Genomic DNA, 15,254 nt, shown 5'->3' on the forward strand with positions numbered 1-15,254 from the left:
GTAAACTTTTGAAAGAACAACCATAACATTTTGTTCAGAGTTACAAACATTTTTCTTCTGCATACTAAAATTTCAAAGCTGTGTTAAGTAGGGTTACCATACGTCCGGTTTTTCCCAGACATGTCCGGCTTTTTGGTAATCAACCCCCCGTCCGGGGGGAATTGCCAAAAAGTCGAACACGTCCGGGAAAAATACCGCCGGCCGGGCACTTCCCCTCCTGGGCTCCGGCTGCTGTGCTCCTCCCCTGACTCTTCGGCTCTGTTTAAGAGCCGAGCTGCCCGAGCGCTACCGGCTTTGGGCAGCTCCCATGCCTCCGGACCCTGTGCCACCGGCCGGGCACTTCCCCTCCCAGGCTCTGGGGGCATGGGGGCTGCCCAAAGCCTGTAGCGCTCGGGCAGCTTGGCTCTTAAACAGAGCCGAAGAGTCAGGGGAGGAGCACAGCAGCCGGAGCCCGGGAGGGCAAGTGCCCAGCTGGGGGCGCAGGGTCCGGAGGCATGGGGGCTGCCCGAAGCCCGAGCACTACCGGCTTCACGGTTTGCCAGGCAGCCTCCAGACCCTGCACCCCCGGCTGGGTGCTTCCCCTCCCGGGCTCTAGCTGTGCTGGGGAAGCGACGGCCCGGGGCGCAGGGTCTGGGGGCTGCCCGGCAAACCGCGAAGCCGGTAGCGCTCGGGCAGCCCTTTTCGCGTGGCCGGGAGGGAGGAGGGGGAATGCGGGGTGCTCAGGGGAGGGGGCGGAGTTAGGGCGGGACTTTGGGGAAGGGGTGGGGAATGGGCAGAGTTGGGGCGGGGCCGGGGGTGGGAAAGGGGCGGGGCCAGGGCCCCGTGGAGTGTCCTTTTATTTTTTAAATATGGTAACCCTATGTTAAGTTAATGTTCAGTTGTAAACTTTTGAAAGAACAACCATAACGTTTTGTTCAGATAAGCTGAAGATAAGAGTTACGAACAGCCTCCATTCCCAAGGTGTTCGTAACTCTGAGATTCTACTGTATATCTAAAAGCTTGAAGAAAATGCAGGTTATATGCAAGGAAGTGTTAAGTGGCTTTGCTTTTTTTTTTTTCCAGTGTGATGCAGTGAGTGTACTAGAGAAGGAACATGACTACAGAGAAGAACACTTTGACTTCATTCAGTCACACATTCGTAGATTCTGCTTACAGTGTATCCTTTCCTAATCTGAGGATAGTGGCAGAATAAAATCTGGAAGATAGGAAATGTATTTTATTATAGTGTGTGAGGGAAATAAAATAACCTAAGGAGAAACTGCATATCAAAATAACTTCTGCTATTTACTAACTTCATGTATAGTATTTGGAGTGTAGTTATGAAAATATAAAGAGGTTTGTCAAGTTTTTTTGTTTTTTTATCTGAAGCCATACATTTGATCTAGGGTCTGTTACATTCCTTGGCAAGGGACTTCAGTTTTGAGATGCACCACATTACTCTTTCTCCCAGAACGTGGATTTCCATACTAAACTTGCACCCTGTGACTTTTTTAAAACAGCTTTCTGGTGTCTATATTGGTCAACATTTTAAAAGCTGAATCTGTTTCCTAAGTGACATGATTCTCATCCTCTTTTTCCCTCCCTCCCAAAGGTGCTGAACACCTATAATTTCCATTGACCTCTAAAAATTGAGCCAGTAGGTGCCTAACTTTAAGCATCCTACTCTGAAAATTTTGGCTATTACTCAATAGAAAACTTCAAATATTATTTCAGTTTAATTTAATGTTTAAGTACTGTAATTTATAGTTTTCCTTAAATGAAGTAATTAGATGGAGCTGCCTTGATTTATACATCAGTTAAGGAAGAAAAGAACCTTGACTTGCTGTATAAGTACATTGTACATAAAACATATGGTTTTCACTTTACCACACCTGCCTTAGTGGTAGAAAAGGATGCAGTCTTTATGTAAGTTGATGTAAGAAATATATTTTTCAAACTTTTTGTTTCTGTCTGATGCCCTTATCACTGAAATGTTGTATTTCCTTATGAACACAAGTGAAACTTGTACACCCCAAGCTTTAGTGCATTTAATTCTTCAACAGAAAATAAAATCGCCACTTGGATGTGAAATATTCTGTTCTAATGTGTGGAATTTAAATTAGTTAAAGTAGAATGAAAAATTCTTTCCACATAAACAATTCATCATTAGCTCCATAATAGCGCTTACGCTCTCTCTCTCGCGCACCCACCCCCCCCATATAATTGTCTCATTCTGTGAAATACTTCCATATCTGGGTAGAAGTCTGCCTTCCAAAATCATATTTCACAAAAAAGGAATAATTTGCATCATTTACTTAAATGTACTTTCCATACGTAAACAGGGCTAAAGATAATTAATTGAAAGGGTTGTTTAATTGTAGGAGCATTTCATACTATAACTTATTGGAATGAAGTAAATTTGTAAAGAATCTGATATCTAATAGTCACATTCAGCATGCTGGAAGGAAGTTGGAAACATCATTTAGACTGGTTCTCCAGCAGGCACTTTCTGGGTTTTAAGAAAAAAAAAAAATTGTACTTGCATTGTTTTAGTGTTCAGTGCCTAGGTTTATTATAATCTGACATTCTTGTGTTCCACATTAGCTTAAAAACGCATAGTGGCTATAGGTCTATTTACCCAGAATGATAATGCCATCTCAACATCTTGGTAAGCATAGCCTGTTTTCAGAGTGAGGACTGTGCAATGACCTCTTAATGACATGATAAAACTGTTACAGAGGAAGTACAGTAGTATGGTAATACGATTACTTACTTAAATGTGCATGTGCTGTGCCAACAATCTTTTGAGTCAAAAAAATCAAACCTTGCCCTAAAACTTTTTTTCCCTATAGACCTGCTGGTTGGGACAATGAAAAGAAAATTGCTATTTTACATGAAAACTTCACAACGGTGAAACCAGAAGATGCATATGAAGACTTCATTGTAAAACCTCCAGTAAGAAAGGTACAAAAGAGTTAATTTTTGAAGTTCAGTGTAAAGAAACTACAAATCACTTCACTATAATTGAATGGTTGATATTGACTATTAATAATATAGAACTTCAGCTTGTAAAGTAATATGCTTTTCTTTTAAATGTTAAACCACTTTTGAAGTAGGTGCATACATTCTCCAGTGGTATAGGGCAGAGGCTCTTAATAGAGCTGTCGATTAATCGCAGTTAACTCACGCGATTAACTCAAAAAAAAAATTACCGTATATACTTGTTCATAAGCCAAATTTTTTTAGTATAAAAGGGAAGCATCAGAGTAGGGGGTCGGCTTATGAACGGGTATAGAGAGGGAGAGGTGGGATATAGTCCCCTCCCTCCCTCCCTCCTCCCCCCCCCCCCCACCAAAAGAGGGGGCAAGGAGAGGCAGCAGAGCCAGAAGGGAAGAGGCAGGGCCAGAGTCTCTCCTCTTCTGGCCACGCTGCTCTCTCCCCAGCCTCCGAAGCAGCTGCAGCTTTGGGGCTGGCAGGCTGCAGCCGCCCAGCCCAGCCTGCCAGAGCAGGCTGCGGCCAGGCCAGAGACATCCTCCCCTGGCCCGCCCCAGGTAAGGTGGGAAGGGATGGGAAGAGTGAGGGGGCTCCCGGGCTAGGAGCAGGTAGGGGTTACACGGAGAGGGATCATGTGAGGAGATAATGGGTTAGGGGTGGGGTCATGTGGGAGATGGTCTAGGTATTTTTCATTAGTGTCAGAATGTTACTTTTTAACACTAACATTAATCGCAGCCCCCAAAATATTAATTTTACCTAAAATTCTAACTTCAGATGATATGCGCATGCAAAAATCACATTGAGTCCGTAATTTGAGTCCTACAGAAGGGCCCCTATTTATTCTCGTACTTGTTTTAAATTATCACCAAAATATATTCTGTACTACAAAATTTTATTTGTAGAGTAGATGTGGAGCACAATCTAGGAGTACAAATAAATATTCTGTAGACTAATAATTGTCTGGACCATGGTCAGGTAACTTATTACAGATAGGGGCTGGAGTAGGGTAAGTAACATGTAAAACCCTTAAATGAAAGAAAAGAAGAGTGGGGACATTTGAAGACACTTGCGGGAAGGAAGGAGGAGAGGGGAATGAGCCTATTGTTCTCCCTTAAAGATATAGCACACCACTGGCAACTCTCTTTTTTTAGGTGGGGGCATCTATTGCTCTGTTGTTGGAGTGATGGGAGAGGCAGCCCTCCAAAGTTCAGGCAACCATCCTCTTTGAACATCAAACCTTTGCTGGTTTTAGTAAATTTTAATATGAATATTATTTATCAAATATGTATACAGCCCACTGCCAGTACCTCATATTATCCAGGGAACTGTCCTCAGAAAATATTGTTTTGCAACTATGCCAGGCCAGTCATTCTGAACCCAAAGCTTTTACTGGAAGTAGTTTCATTGCTGCTTAAAGTGGTAGAGCTATCTATTAAAAACATAAAAGCAGCATGTCTTTATTGTGGTCTAATGTACTTGGCAAGTGACTGTTCAGTTCTGATGGGTTCAGCTGCCCATCAGGACTCTAGTGAAATGCATCTGCACCATAGGTCTGGTGTGGATGCTCAGCAGTGAAGCCGCTAATTGGCTACACTGTTTATGTATATGCATGAAATAGTTTGCTTCAGATATTAAAAAGCTGATGGTATTTGATGGAAGATCAAATATTTGCATGTAAATACAGCACTGAGCTAGTTCTATACTCTCCTTTCTTGAAAGGACAAAACCACTTAAAATATTTTTACAGCTGTGCCTATTTAACCAGCAAAAGCATGGATTAGGGATGCATATACATGTTTGTTCTTGAAGTTTACATGGGATCAATATTAAATCCTGTCACTGTTATTTTACACTTGTTAACTATTAAAAAAATGCTATAATCTTGGTCCTGTATTTCCTTAAGGGTAACTGCTGCAAAAGAGTCCCTCCTTTTGAAAGCCAGACAGAAGGACATAGCAAACTTACTGCCCAGTTAGTAGTAATTCTGCACCTGAAATAAGCCACAAGTCATAGAATGGATGTAAGAAGTTGAAGTTAGGCTTTTGTTTTTATATGCTGCTGTAATTGTAATAGTTTGGGTGACCACTTTGTTTCTAAAGAGAAATGCATTGTTCAACAGTTAGTCCATGAGAAAGAGTTGGCAGCAGAAGATGAGCAAGTGTTTCTTATGAAGCAGCAGGTAAGAATGTGAAAATGAAACTGTTTGAATTGAAAGATTACTTAAATAAACAATGCTTCACTTTGAACTTTTCAGCGTTATATGAAGTTTAGGGCAAGGTACATTGTTTTTAGTATTTCATTTTTGAATGGGTATCCATTATTCTGTTTTGCAGATTAAAATGATATCATAAATCTTTGAGTGCTTAAGAAATGTCCATTTTTATTTTACTTCCCTGCATATGAATAGAAAGTCTGACCACCGTTTTCAAACGTAGAATACCTGTTAGTTGAGGGTGAGTGCCTTTGAGAAGCCAGGAGGAGCTGGGGATACTCCGCACACTTGAAAAATAAGGCCACTTTTTGGTGCTGAAGTATGATATGGTGGCCTAATTTTGGGCAATCAAGTTGGAAAATGTGTGCCTGTGTCTTCTAAAATGGAATCCTATGGCCTTTTTGGATGTTTGCCATAACTGAAAATATTAGGTGTACCTTAAGAAGCTTGGCTGTGAATGGGTGTGGCATGCTGGGATTACATTAGCATATTTTCCCATTTGATGGGAAAATACCAGACAGGTACAAATGAATACTAATTTATACAGCGGAGAAGAAAAATAAATGGTATTAACATAGTAGCAGAAGTAATAGCAGAATGTTTGAAATTTGCTACACAGATATGTAAACCCTAAAAATGAGGTGAAATTGTTTTGTACATCAATAATAATGCAGTAGCCAACCTCCCAATTAAAATGTCTGATCCATCAGAGGCTTTAATATACAAGCAAACACTTTGGCATGAGCTTTCAAGGTGTTAGGCATGAATAAAGCCAGCCTCCAGACATGCTGTGTATTAAGTAATAAATATATACAGTAAAGAAATGAGAACATACCAGTGCCTTACAGTTGAATGCATTTGAGTGGACGTGCTTGAGAAGCTCTAAATTGAGCTCTAAGGAATGTTATAGGTTAGGATTGAGATGCTTTAGTGAAAGTGTATACGGAAGCTCTTGTGTATTGAACACACAGTACTTAGTTCTTTTAATTGTAGTGCCCTCTATTGGTAAAATTTGGAAATGTATCTAAATGTTACAGAATGACCATATGTTAATTTAACCAAAGTCTGCTTCCCTGCTTTTATTTTGAAAAGTGTGTAGTTTTGCTGAGGTATATTTACAAATCACTGTTCTGTCTTTGCAGTCTTTACTTGCCAAGCAGCCAGCCACGCCTACAAGAGCATCAGTAAGTATACACTAGTAGCCTCGCAAGAAACGAGGGTGGCTTTTCCTAGACTAGGAAGCTATTCATTGGTCTATAAACAAGGTACAGACTAGAGCGCCTTCTCTGAACAACCAAAAATGAGCCCTCCTTCACAGTGCATGGTTCTAATCTGTGTGGGGCATAGCGTGCAGTTCATAAATGCAATCATGACATAATAAAAAAATCTTCCAGTGCCACGGAAATCGTGAAGTGTCAATAGGTATTCAGATGTCATGTGACAGAATGGTTTTAACAAATAATTGTGGAAACATGGCATTAAATAATCTGGAAATTGGGAATGAGTTGAAAGATCATGTGCTGTGGTAACTATCGTGTATATTCATGCAGAGGCACTCTCCCAAGATTGGCTCTTATAGTTGATAATTTTTCAGGGTAAAAGTGTATATACATCACAATATCAAAAAAGGTAAAAGTAGGAGCTTTGTATGTAGTGCAGTATTTATAGATGGTTATAAATTAATCTGTTAATTCACTTACTTGGATTTGGACTGTTTTTATCTAAGGAATCTCCTGCAAGAGGACCTTCAGGATCCCCAAGAACCAAGGCAGAGCTGGTCCTGTCAACGTACCCAGTGCCTCACCAATAACATCAGTTAAGAAACCAGATCCAAATATTAAAAGTATGCATTACAACTTTGGTATTTTACCAGGCATTTTTTGTTTCCCTTTAAAAAGGGAAAAATGTGTTATTTCCTGATAAACCTGTGTACATTGGTTTTGAGATTGACTCACTGATACTTTATGCTTCGTGCAACTCACACAAAGATGTCAAATCCTTTGAATTCCAAATTGTCTTCTGAGACACTCATTGCTTCAAGTAGCACTGCACTGTTGTCTAGCTGGTCAAAATTCAAATACATTAGTGTTTAACAGTTACCTAAAACAGTGTAACATGCCTGTTTCAGCCAACTAGTTTGTGCCCCTCTCCCTCCCTCTCCACAGAAATTCCACTCCTGTTTTAGAATGAGGCTGAAAAACAGCAGCTGAAATACTAGGACAATTAATTTGCTAAAAAAATCTTTAGATAAACCTGGTGTATAGACACCATCTAGTCCATGAGACTTCCATTTCCCATCTAGACAAGAAAAAGCTGAAGCGCATAGATTCAGGTTGAAATTCTTTGCTGCACCTTTGCTCAGCACAGAGGGCACAGTCAGGGAGAAACAAGGTGCCTTAAGGCACCCTTACATCTTGGGATTCTGGGCTACTTCAGGAGCTCGTGCATCCCAGAATCCTCCTTGGCAATCTATGCTACAGCGCTGTCCCTACATGCCTCCTGTGCCAGAGTGGAAATATGTGTGGAGGGCGGTAAAGGAGGAACTAGCAGCAAATATGGGCTGGATAAGTGAGACAGTCTGTCCCATACTTGAGATTTTTCTCTTTTGGCTAGTGTGTGTGTAACATATTTTTTTTCCTAACACTTAGAGAAATGTAGGTATACATACGTTTTAGAATTTATGATTTCCAAAAAGTAATAAGTTATTATTGATTATTTGTTTTTTAATTAGACAATGCTGCAAGTGAAGGTGTGTTGGCTAGCTTCTTTAACAGTCTGTTGAGTAAAAAGACTGGCCCTCCTGGGAGTCCTGGAGCTGGAGGAGTGCAGACCACAGCCAAAAAATCAGGTATTGAAAATTTGTTGTTGCAGGATGTTTTGCATATTTTTAATGTTTTACTTGGACCACATTTAAATCAACGGGCTTATCATTTAAGCTGATCAGTCAAATAACAGAACTTGAGGAATATGATATGGAGCCAGGATAAAAAGTCTCTTCTTACAGTTTTGCAGACTTTGGGGTTGCTATTAAACTTTCTATAGCTTGACTCTTAATGAAGTTGCACTGCTGGGAAATAAACTGCACTGAGCCTTGATTGTATTCGGAAAGTATTAATCTACCTTGTAATTTAAACTTTATTTCTGAATTCTATCTATGTGGCACTTCGCTACTACTTACCTGAGAGGAAGAAATTTAGCTTATTTGTTTTAGCCTGCTGTTTCCAATCAAATCCCTAAAATCTCTCTGGCATTCAAGTTTAAATTAGTACGTAGCAACTAATATGAAGGAATGTCTTAAAACTGCAGTAATAAGTGTTTGTTTAAAGTATCATCAAAAGCAATTGTCAGCTTTGATCAAAGACTCAATCATATATATGTAGTTGTGGCTCTAATGAACAGTTACAGTAGGTTGAAGGAACACAAGTTAAACCTTCAGGATTTTTGGCACCTACATCATAAAAATGAATGAATTCAGTTTTCTAATATACATAGTTGCATAATAATTCCACCCAAAAGGCAGTCCCCAAGATTACCTTCCTTTACTGCTGCTGTAACCATGTCTCCTTTCGACTTTGATACTGGCTTCCTCTCTTCTTTTTCCATTGAATTCATGCTTCTATGTACTTTGAAAACCTATTCATAATGCAGTGGATAAATATATGGCTCCTGTTTATTTTTTTCAAATTTCTCAAGTCACTTAGTATTACCACAGGTTTAAATCCTAAAAGGGCTGACTAAGCCCAAACTTTAAACTTTCTTTTTTTATTTTTTGTCACTCAGATACCAATATGATAGCTGTAATAAAGGAACTAGAATAGAATATTTATCATGGAGTAGGGGCATGTAATTTTTTTTGCAGGTATAACTTAAAAATTCAAAAGTCGTCTCTTCCCGCCCCCTCCCCCCCAGCATATTATTTTCCATCTTCTCATAGCTCAAATAGTTGAGGATTTTGCTCAAAAATTAAAACAAAAACCCTTCAGGCAGAGATTGAGCATAAAAAAATTCAATTCAAATGATGTATACTTTGTAAAGGTTTATATGGAAAAAAACAAAACAGTAAAATGGAAACTTCTTGAAAACTCGATCCAGAGGGTATTATTAGGCACTAGCTATAAAATAAACATTGTCAACAGTTCTATATGAGATATGGGTGGATAGTGTAAAAGTAAAATGTATGTTAGTACATTATGTAGCAGAAGTGGGTGTTAAACCTAAAATAAATAGCTTTTTGAAAATGACACAATGGACTTTCCGTCACAAGAAAAATCTTACCTCCTGTCTGACAGTATGTGCTCTTGATTCTATTCAAGCAGCACAAAATTAAACTTTCAGCTAAGGTAAGAGATTAATATTGGTTTGTGAGGCAGTGAAGTTCAGCATACAGAGAAAAAAATTCAAGGAAAGCTCCATAAATGGTCCTTGAGGAGCATATCTTGAAATGACAATGACTGTTGGTCGGATTAGAAAGTGTGGTGTTCTATGGCACCCTATTCTACACTAATAAACATGCTAAAGTAGTCTTGGTGTAGTGATTTTCAGGTGCCCAACCTGAAAACCCCTTAGAAGGGCCTAATTTTCAGAAGAGGGATTCTCAGTACTTTCTGAAAGTCAAGACACTTTATAGTGCCTCAAGTTGAGTACCCAAAATTACTAGTTGCTAAAATATAGACAAAGGTTTTCTCCAGACAGTTTTGTTGAACTACTTTACGTCACAGCAGTCAGATTTGTTTAGAGTATTTCACTTATTTTAATCAAAGTAGCAAACAGTGTAAGATGTCGGAACTCTCACTTTCTTCAGTACATCTGTTTCAGTAGTAAACTTATTCTCAATGTATTGTTTGAAGAGATCCGTCAGTGTTACCTTTAGTGGGAGGAATTATAGGGTTATGTCTTGGGTTGAGAAAAATGCCACAGATGTCAGTCCGTCAGGATGGTTTTGAGTTGTATTATTTTCCAAAACTTTTTTCAGCTCATGTTTGAAAGAAATTCCTCACTTCGGCAGATGCTGCTCATAAAGTCTTTGCCTCCCTTCCGTGCAGCCAGCTCCTGGCACATCTTATTTACTTTTTGATGTCTTCAAACGTAGGCCTAGTTCTGTTTTGTGAGCAGGGTTTCTTTGTGCCTTTTTAACTCAAAGGTGTTAATAAGATGCAAGAAAAATGGGCTTTGTATTAATATTTGTGTGTATTTGAAAATAGGTACTGTTCGAACAGATGCTTCAGTACTCGTACTGCTGATATGAATATTGCTAAGGGATTTCAACTTGAGTTTAACAAATTTATTTGAGCATAAGTTTTCGTGGGCTACAGCCCACTTCTTTGGATGCTACTCTGAAACCTGTCATTATGCAAGGCACTGCATTTAGCCGTATGGAGTGGAAATCCATCTTCGAAGAAGTGGGCTGTAGCCCACGAAAGCTTATGCTCAAATAAATTTGTTAGTCTAAGGTGCCACAAGTACTCCTGTTCTTTTTGTGGATACAGACTAACACGGTGCTACTCTGTAACTTGAGTTTGTATTTTAGCCCTTTGCAAAAATTAAAGATAGCTGTTTTTAACTTGGTCATGCCTTTGGAAAATCTCTGAGCAGTCATACCTTGCCACTTAATGTTTTCAGCATGTACCCTGGGAAAAAAATCACCGAATATTTCACACACATCTCTGAGCTGGGAAACAGATGCTTGTTAAATTCTTTGGCTATGAAAAAGACTATTGGAGGAAGCTGTACAGTTATTTATATAATTAATCTATTTTTTATTTTGAGTGCCTGTCTCAAAACCTTGCATTTATACCTTAGCATTTGCGTAGTTTAACTTGAAAAAATATTATATCATATACAAGTCCATTTTCAGACAGTGATAAACCAGGATACAAACAGGCTAACAAATGAATATAAATTCATATATTAAGCATAAAGAGAAGAAAACAAAACTAACTACAAATTGCTAGTTATCTGTCTATAACTGAACTGAATACTAATCCTAATGTATAAAAATCAGAAGGGTAAAATCTCCCATTTGCACACCTACTCTGAAGTATCTGTTGATTTTAATTAATGAATGCAACACATTTAAATTCTAACACTTCATGCGGTATTAAAGAATCTGCATTTTTCCCATTTTTCTTTGAAGGGCACAAATTTCACAATATGAATTAAACTTTTGATTCCTGAGAGAGATCAATACAGTTAATAATGAAGGAAACAATGAGTGTGATTAAAACCAAAGTAACAACACTTTGTAGCAAGTGCCACATATATCATGTTTTTTTCTTGTGCAACTTATTAAATACTTAAAGATTTCCATATAAAATACTCTTCGATATGACAGACATACTATGATCATCCTAATGATGGAAAAATTGTTTACTTATTAGTTTTTTGGAGGAAACATCTTAACATGATTGCTGTTAAAATTTCAGTTGTCATAACAATGTACATCATCATGCATATTTAAAAGCTGAATTATACAGCAATCTCACTTTTATTTTAAGGCCTAATCTATTTCTCAGTGAAGTTATTAGGAGTCTTTCTATACTCATCAATTGATAATTGGATCAGGCCCTATGAAGATGGATGAAATAATGAGAAGTTAAATAAAATACCAGCAGAAACAATAATTATAAATATTTGTGCTGCTGATATTTCAAACAATGCATTTCAACTGTATTACTTACTATTTGTCCTTTCTCTTTAGGGCAAAAGACTGTTTTGACAAATGTTCAAGAAGAACTGGATAGAATGACTCGCAAGCCCGATTCCATGGTAACAGCAAACTCTCCAACAGAGAATGAAGCTTGATAGCGCTTAAAAAATGTATATGTAAATGACCAAATAACTATGTATATTGATCTGATAAGACCAGGATTTTTCTGCTATGGCAGATGCTATAAGTTTTCTTGGGGCAGGGGAAATGAACTTAAAACTTCATTGGCTTGTCCCAGTATAAAGTGCACATTCAGGAAGTTTGCGTATAAAATCCCTCTGTATAAGATAACCATTTAGAGTTTATATAGGGCAATTCTCTTGATTTTGGAGATAAGCAGGTACATCAGCAGCTGAATTTCTTGTTATGAAGAGCACAGAGAAGCAAAATGCAGAATACCTTTTGCAATACTACTACTGACTGCACACAAAGCAAGAAAGACATGAAATCCCTTTTCAGAGTTACTGGAATTGGCCATTTGTATGTTAGCAAACACATTGGTGTACTTGGAAAGGTGGTGATACAGCACAGCAGTAATTAGATGGAGGAGAGAGAAATCCAGGTAGGAAATGCAGCACTAGTAGGGGGACGCGAGATTTGGCTCAGTAGGAATAAAGAATGCTGACTGGACTGGAGAGGGAACACAGTTACTAAATCCTGTGGTCAACATAGGGCAAATAATCACTGTTTAAAAAGACTTCTTAAAATTAGAGAATTTCCAAGCCAAACACTAAGCATCATGGGAATTATGCTTGTTATAAATTGCGTCTTTACTTTAACAAAAGGTGTATAAAATGGGGGATGACCTTTTTGGTATAGCTAACACAGGGAGAAACTACAACTTGCTTAGATCCAAGTGCCTGGCACAAAGTGTGATGTCTTTAGAAGGTGCTTGAACTTATTGTGCACTGTAGTACAAACAGTCACTGTTTGGTTTTATTTTAAAATCAGTAGTTTTAACAATTGTATTTAATTTCAAATCCTGTTTTCTGATTGCTCCTGCCTTGTTTTTTTAAATGCCAAGAGGCTAACCTAAGAGTGATGGGTGACATATCATTTTCCCATAATGAAATGTGCTACAGAATACTCAAATACTTCTTGTTTGTAATTAAACAATGGCTACCAAGCTCACACTGATTCCGGCCTTATACCTATGGAAGTTTTATAGACTTTCAAGGTTCTTGTTCCAGCCATGTAGGCTGCAATCTGCAGCAGACTCTCCAATTCTAACAAATTGAAGAGTATGAATATGTACACTGAAGAATATAGAACCAGTGACTGTTCAGTTTGTATTTTTCCCTAAATGTAGCATTTTCATATGGAAAGTTGCAGTTGTCCCCTGTTGCTATATGGAGTAGTGTCCTTGGTCACGTCAAACCAATGTTCCGTAAAACACTTCTTCAGTTACTGAAATGGCACTTTGATTTTATCACGGTATATTTGTTTTACACATAAACACTACCATAAATGAACTGTATCAAGCATATTCTGTGCTTTGAAGGGGGAAAAAACCACAATTTGAATTATACAGAGTTTACTTTTTATTGATATGAACTTGTTTGTTGTACTAAATCTGATGTCTGGATATAGCTTCCCTAATATATATCATTACTTAAATATACAGAATTAGATTGACCATTAACACAGTCCTGGACATAACTTCAAATCCTATGTTAAATCAAGAGGCTGGCTTTTTCCTGTTTTGTATGTCTGTCTAAACATTATCTAGAAAGCTAAGAGTATTTACTTGCCTCTTTGACAAACATTAACATAAAAGCATGTTACTTGTGCCAGTTTTATTCTTGAAAATATATTATATTTTTTCCATTTTTTTACTTTTTTTAATGTTACGACCTTGAGTTACACATTTGTCTAAATGGTTGAAAACTGAGAGGCTGTGGACAGCAGATAGGTTGTGTGGTTGTTCTGCCTGGTGTAACAGGTGCCAGTGACAAGATGAAGTTAAAAAAAAATCCTGTTACCACACCAGAAGAAAAGGACAGTATGTAATTCTGTGATATTGAGATTAGGGAATAAAACATCAAAAGCAAGACACGTAAATTGAAAAAGCATGCATTTCTAATGGTATACAGTTGTAATGAAACGTGTGCAAAACTGCATATTTGTATTAATGTTTTGTCATTTGAACTGATAAGCACTTTCTGTATCAATATGGCTAAAAGTTACAATTTAAGTATAATTTGTTAGATCTCCTAAAACTGAGCAAAAGCCAGTAACGTATTATACAATTTGTCACTTGTGTAAAGAGATGTTTCTGACAAAACAGAAGTTTGATTTCCAGTTCTTCATTGCAAGTCAATGCTCCTAGTTTATTGGAAGAAAGTTGTAAGTAATGTAGTGTCCACTGTTTGCCAAAGTCTAGAAACTTTGGAGAGCTGCACAGTTGTTTTTCTGGTGTTTTCAAGCATTGGAACCAAAGGCCAAACTGCAAACAGCCTTTACATTTTAAAATAAAATTAATTTTATTTGCAGGATACACTTGTATGGTAGACTGTTAAAACTATTATATGACTATTTATATGCATTATAATGATTGCATCTACTGTTCTGTTTAAACTTAAGAAAATAAAATAACTTTTCAACTTGAAGATAAGGCAAGTATAGAGGTTAAGGATTGGCCCTCCATAAAAATGCTATGGTTATGCTGCTTGATTTTAAGTTTGCACTTTTTTATTGGCGTTTTAGAAACTGTTTAAACTGAACAGAATTTGTCATATTTTATTTAATTTAACTACGTTGAAGGTGACTGCTCTGTACATCATGAACTTAACAATATACATGCTGTAAATGAAAGTTAACTGTCCTGTATACTAAGTTTATTGATGTTTTTTAACTTACAGTTAGGACTGCAGATGTATCAAACACAAACCTTAGTCCAGTTGTATGGCTTTAACCAGGTGCAGTATGCAGTCATGTGGAATCTTGCTTTCTAGTGCTGGCAAAAATGAAGACATGTCTTTAGTTACTGGCTTCAATAAACACGAATCCAGACTGCTTAAAATGTTGTGCCTTTTTTATGAAACAAGACAAATTCTAGTACTTTTTTTGAGGGGGCAGAATCTTAAGGCATGTAGGTAACAGGCATGATTGACTTATAGCTGAGAAACGTCACTGGCTTTATTATTGAAAGGTCCCACTGCAGATCTTACTCGTGCAAAAACTGCATTGAATTTAGTGGGTACGGCCATGGCTATACTACGCATTTTTGCTATGTTGTGATCTCTGACCAACATAGCTGGGCAGGTTTTGCCAGTATAGCTTATTTTGGTTGGGGGGGTGCGGGAGAGGGGCTGGAATAAGCAAAAGCAGTTTGTCAGTATAACCTGCTGCATCCGCACTAAG

The 15,254-nt window shown here is 38.0% G+C and overlaps 1 protein-coding gene across 1 annotated transcript in view; it reads left to right on the top strand.

Annotated features, from left to right (window-relative positions):
* DYNC1LI2 (dynein cytoplasmic 1 light intermediate chain 2) overlaps positions 1–14,913 on the top strand; it is a 35,193-nt gene extending 20,280 nt beyond the window's left edge. Inside the window, 9 exon segments of the mRNA XM_005310877.5 lie at positions 1,063–1,156; positions 1,770–1,905; positions 2,832–2,943; positions 5,093–5,152; positions 6,328–6,369; positions 6,912–6,945; positions 6,948–7,028; positions 7,917–8,033; positions 11,883–14,913. Coding sequence (XP_005310934.2) covers positions 1,063–1,156; positions 1,770–1,905; positions 2,832–2,943; positions 5,093–5,152; positions 6,328–6,369; positions 6,912–6,945; positions 6,948–7,028; positions 7,917–8,033; positions 11,883–11,986 — 780 coding nt within the window. The 3' untranslated portion in view covers positions 11,987–14,913.
* Positions 14,914–15,254: the final 341 nt, after the last annotated feature.

Source organism: Chrysemys picta, chromosome 14 (genome assembly GCF_011386835.1).
Source record: "Chrysemys picta bellii isolate R12L10 chromosome 14, ASM1138683v2, whole genome shotgun sequence".
NCBI lineage: Eukaryota > Metazoa > Chordata > Testudines > Emydidae > Chrysemys > Chrysemys picta.